Genomic DNA, 5,337 nt, shown 5'->3' on the forward strand with positions numbered 1-5,337 from the left:
CCCAGGCCCCCCACCCCAAGGATCCACCCTCCCCAGGTCCCTCAACCCAAGGATCCAACCTCTCCAGGTCCCTCAACCCATGGATCCAACCTCTCCAGCTCCCTCAGCCCCTGGATCCAACCTCTCCAGGTCTCTCAACCCCTGGATCCAACCTCTCCAGGTCCCTCAGCCCCTGGATCCAACCTCTCCAGGTCCCTCAGCCCCTGGATCCAACTTCTCCAGCTCCCTCAGCCCATGGATCCAACCTCTCCAGGTCCATGGATCCAACCTCTCCAGGTCCATGGATCCAACCTCTGCAGGTTCTTCAGCCCATGGATCCAACCTCTCCAGGTCCCTCAACCCATGGATCCAGGTCCCTCAGCCCATGGATCCAGGTCTCTCAGCCCATGGATCCAGGTCCCTCAACTCATGGATCCAGGTCCCTCAACCCATGGATCCAACCCCTCCAGGTCTCTCAACCCATGGATCCAGGTCCCTCATCCCATGGATCCATGTCCCTCAATCCACGGATCCAACCTCTCCAGGTCCTTCAACCCATGGATCCAGCCTCTCCAGATCCTCTTTATACCCTTCCCATCCTCCCCCAAACCAACCAACCCTCCCAACCCAACTTGGCACCATCTCCCCAACTCATCCCGGAACGAGTCCCAACTCCCAGAACTTCCCCATTCCCAGGAATCCCACCTTGGGAACCTTGTCCTACCTGTTGGTGGCCCTTGGTCACCACAGAAAGGATCATCCTGTTGAAATCCAAGACACTCCAACGGATGATGTAAAGTCCTTCCTCTTCCTCTTCCTCTTCCTCTTCCCGTCGTAACTTGGCAACAACAAATTCCTCCCTGGAATTTGGGGGGGGAAGGGAGGAAAAAAAAGGGGGTTTCTCCAGTTTCCCCCAAGGATCTGGAGCATCCAAGTGAGGTAGAAGGTGCCACCTACTGCATGGGACCATGGATTCCATTCAAGATGCTCATGAGGAGTCGTGGTGGAGCCACGTCGTGACACAAGTAGTGGTTGGAATCGGCCGTGAGGCGGAAATACCCATCCAAGAGGGAAACCAAGGAAAGGGCACTTCCAGGAGATGGCAGAACCACTTCCTGGTGGGAAAGGGACAGGTAAGAAGGTTGGGAAGTCCTGGAGGAACCCCCGGTTTCATCCAAGCTTCCACAGGGTGGAGAAGGAAGGGCAAACTCAACGTTCATCGCGGAAAAGCACTTGGGTTAGAAGGTCTAGAAGGAAGTGGGGAAGAGGTTGGAGGGACTGGAAAAGGTCAGGAGAAACTGGGAAGGAGGTTAAGGGACTGGAAAAGCCCAGGAGAAACTGGGAAGGAGGTTGGAGGGACTGGAAAAGGTCAGGAGAAACTGGGAAGGAGGTTAAGGGACTGGAAAAGCCCAGGAGAAACTGGGAAGGAGGTTGGAGGGACTGGAAAAGGTCAGGAGAAACTGGGAAGGAGGTTAAGGGACTGGAAAAGCCCAGGAGAAACTGGGAAGGAGGTTGGAGGGACTGGAAAAGGTCAGGAGAAACTGGGAAGGAGGTTAAGGGACTGGAAAAGCCCAGGAGAAACTGGGAAGGAGGTTGGAGGGACTGGAAAAGGTCAGGAGAAACTGGGAAGGAGGTTAAGGGACTGGAAAAGCCCAGGAGAAACTGGGAAGGAGGTTGGAGGGACTGGAAAAGGTCAGGAGAAACTGGGAAGGAGGTTAAGGGACTGGAAAAGCCCAGGAGAAACTGGGAAGGAGGTTGGAGGGACTGGAAAAGGTCAGGAGAAACTGGGAAGGAGGTTAAGGGACTGGAAAAGCCCAGGAGAAACTGGGAAGGAGGTTGGAGGGACTGGAAAAGGTCAGGAGAAACTGGGAAGGAGGTTAAGGGACTGGAAAAGCCCAGGAGAAACTGGGAAGGAGGTTGGAGGGACTGGAAAAGGTCAGGAGAAACTGGGAAGGAGGTTAAGGGACTGGAAAAGCCCAGGAGAAACTGGGAAGGAGGTTGGAGGGACTGGAAAAGGTCAGGAGAAACTGGGAAGGAGGTTAAGGGACTGGAAAAGCCCAGGAGAAACTGGGAAGGAGGTTGGAGGGACTGGAAAAGGTCAGGAGAAACTGGGAAGGAGGTTAAGGGACTGGAAAAGCCCAGGAGAAACTGGGAAGGAGGTTGGAGGGACTGGAAAAGGTCAGGAGAAACTGGGAAGGAGGTTAAGGGACTGGAAAAGCCCAGGAGAAACTGGGAAGGAGGTTGGAGGGACTGGAAAAGGTCAGGAGAAACTGGGAAGGAGGTTAAGGGACTGGAAAAGCCCAGGAGAAACTGGGAAGGAGGTTGGAGGGACTGGAAAAGGTCAGGAGAAACTGGGAAGGAGGTTAAGGGACTGGAAAAGCCCAGGAGAAACTGGGAAGGAGGTTGGAGGGACTGGAAAAGGTCAGGAGAAACTGGGAAGGAGGTTAAGGGACTGGAAAAGCCCAGGAGAAACTGGGAAGGAGGTTGGAGGGACTGGAAAAGGTCAGGAGAAACTGGGAAGGAGGTTAAGGGACTGGAAAAGCCCAGGAGAAACTGGGAAGGAGGTTGGAGGGACTGGAAAAGGTCAGGAGAAACTGGGAAGGAGGTTAAGGGACTGGAAAAGCCCAGGAGAAACTGGGAAGGAGGTTGGAGGGACTGGAAAAGGTCAGGAGAAACTGGGAAGGAGGTTAAGGGACTGGAAAAGCCCAGGAGAAACTGGGAAGGAGGTTGGAGGGACTGGAAAAGGTCAGGAGAAACTGGGAAGGAGGTTAAGGGACTGGAAAAGCCCAGGAGAAACTGGGAAGGAGGTTGGAGGGACTGGAAAAGGTCAGGAGAAACTGGGAAGGAGGTTAAGGGACTGGAAAAGCCCAGGAGAAACTGGGAAGGAGGTTGGAGGGACTGGAAAAGGTCAGGAGAAACTGGGAAGGAGGTTAAGGGACTGGAAAAGCCCAGGAGAAACTGGGAAGGAGGTTGGAGGGACTGGAAAAGGTCAGGAGAAACTGGGAAGGAGGTTAAGGGACTGGAAAAGCCCAGGAGAAACTGGGAAGGAGGTTGGAGGGACTGGAAAAGGTCAGGAGAAACTGGGAAGGAGGTTAAGGGACTGGAAAAGCCCAGGAGAAACTGGGAAGGAGGTTGGAGGGACTGGAAAAGGTCAGGAGAAACTGGGAAGGAGGTTAAGGGACTGGAAAAGCCCAGGAGAAACTGGGAAGGAGGTTGGAGGGACTGGAAAAGGTCAGGAGAAACTGGGAAGGAGGTTAAGGGACTGGAAAAGCCCAGGAGAAACTGGGAAGGAGGTTGGAGGGACTGGAAAAGGTCAGGAGAAACTGGGAAGGAGGTTAAGGGACTGGAAAAGCCCAGGAGAAACTGGGAAGGAGGTTGGAGGGACTGGAAAAGGTCAGGAGAAACTGGGAAGGAGGTTAAGGGACTGGAAAAGCCCAGGAGAAACTGGGAAGGAGGTTGGAGGGACTGGAAAAGGTCAGGAGAAACTGGGAAGGAGGTTAAGGGACTGGAAAAGCCCAGGAGAAACTGGGAAGGAGGTTGGAGGGACTGGAAAAGGTCAGGAGAAACTGGGAAGGAGGTTAAGGGACTGGAAAAGCCCAGGAGAAACTGGGAAGGAGGTTGGAGGGACTGGAAAAGGTCAGGAGAAACTGGGAAGGAGGTTAAGGGACTGGAAAAGCCCAGGAGAAACTGGGAAGGAGGTTGGAGGGACTGGAAAAGGTCAGGAGAAACTGGGAAGGAGGTTAAGGGACTGGAAAAGCCCAGGAGAAACTGGGAAGGAGGTTGGAGGGACTGGAAAAGGTCAGGAGAAACTGGGAAGGAGGTTAAGGGACTGGAAAAGCCCAGGAGAAACTGGGAAGGAGGTTGGAGGGACTGGAAAAGGTCAGGAGAAACTGGGAAGGAGGTTAAGGGACTGGAAAAGCCCAGGAGAAACTGGGAAGGAGGTTGGAGGGACTGGAAAAGGTCAGGAGAAACTGGGAAGGAGGTTAAGGGACTGGAAAAGCCCAGGAGAAACTGGGAAGGAGGTTGGAGGGACTGGAAAAGGTCAGGAGAAACTGGGAAGGAGGTTAAGGGACTGGAAAAGCCCAGGAGAAACTGGGAAGGAGGTTGGAGGGACTGGAAAAGGTCAGGAGAAACTGGGAAGGAGGTTAAGGGACTGGAAAAGCCCAGGAGAAACTGGGAAGGAGGTTGGAGGGACTGGAAAAGGTCAGGAGAAACTGGGAAGGAGGTTAAGGGACTGGAAAAGCCCAGGAGAAACTGGGAAGGAGGTTGGAGGGACTGGAAAAGGTCAGGAGAAACTGGGAAGGAGGTTAAGGGACTGGAAAAGCCCAGGAGAAACTGGGAAGGAGGTTGGAGGGACTGGAAAAGGTCAGGAGAAACTGGGAAGGAGGTTAAGGGACTGGAAAAGCCCAGGAGAAACTGGGAAGGAGGTTGGAGGGACTGGAAAAGGTCAGGAGAAACTGGGAAGGAGGTTAAGGGACTGGAAAAGCCCAGGAGAAACTGGGAAGGAGGTTGGAGGGACTGGAAAAGGTCTAGAAGGAACTGGGAAGGAGGTTGGAGAGCCTGGAAAAGTCCAGGAAAGAACTGGGAAGGAGGTTGGAGGGACTGGAAAAGAGACTGGGAAGGAGGTTAGAGGGACTGGAATAGGCCAGGAAGGAACTGGGAAGGAGGTTGAAGGGACTGGAAAAGGCCAGGAAGGAACTGGGAAGGAGGTTGGAGAGCCTGGAAAAGCAGGACGTTGGAGAGCCTGGAGAAGGCCAGGAAGGAACTGGGAGGGCCTGGAAAAGGCCAGGAAAGAACTGGGAAGGAACTGGGAGGGCCTGGAGAAGCCCCAGGAGCAGGAGTTGAGGAAAAGGAACTGGAATGAGCTGGGAATTCCCTGGGAATGACACAGATGGGACCTACCTCCCCAGGCACAGGTCTCCACTGGATCCCAGTGGTTCCAGTGACCAGGACTTCATGGGTGATGGGTTGATCCAGCAGCACCTGCTCCAGTTGGGAATGTCCCTGGTTGAGGTAGGAAGGCACCTTCTCCCCCTCAAAAGAGGTTTCCAAGGTGAAAACAGGGAAAAACTCCTTCCCAAAACGTGGGGCAAGAAGTTCCAGGGTGGCCAAGTATTTGTACATGATGGATTGAGGGGTCAAGTTCTCTGGGATCACCCTGGGGAGCTGGAATTGTTGGAGAGACTTCTTGAAAACCTTCTTGATTCTGAGCTTGGTGAGGAAACTGTTGTGTTGGATCTCGTGGTGGAAGGAACGAGGGATGCAGTCCTGGAAACTGGGGGGAGGAAGGGGAAAAGGGTGGGGAAGTAAAGGGGAAAGGGTGGGGGAGGGAGGGGAAAAGGGTGGGGAAGTAAAGGG

General features: G+C 54.0%; 1 protein-coding gene across 1 annotated transcript in view; it reads right to left on the reverse strand.

Annotated features, from left to right (window-relative positions):
• The window catches only part of LOC104391958 (non-receptor tyrosine-protein kinase TYK2-like), a gene marked incomplete at its 3' end in the record, with an annotated part of 24,121 nt that overhangs the window by 13,574 nt on the left and 5,210 nt on the right, over window positions 1-5,337 (reverse strand). The window contains 3 exon segments of the mRNA XM_010001310.1: window positions 728-839; window positions 937-1,094; window positions 4,882-5,254. Of these exon segments, the coding sequence (XP_009999612.1) occupies window positions 728-839; window positions 937-1,094; window positions 4,882-5,254 (643 nt within the window).

The sequence above is a fragment of the Chaetura pelagica genome, unplaced genomic scaffold, assembly GCF_000747805.2.
Source record: "Chaetura pelagica isolate M959 unplaced genomic scaffold, ChaPel_1.0 scaffold1587, whole genome shotgun sequence".
Lineage (NCBI taxonomy): Eukaryota > Metazoa > Chordata > Aves > Apodiformes > Apodidae > Chaetura > Chaetura pelagica.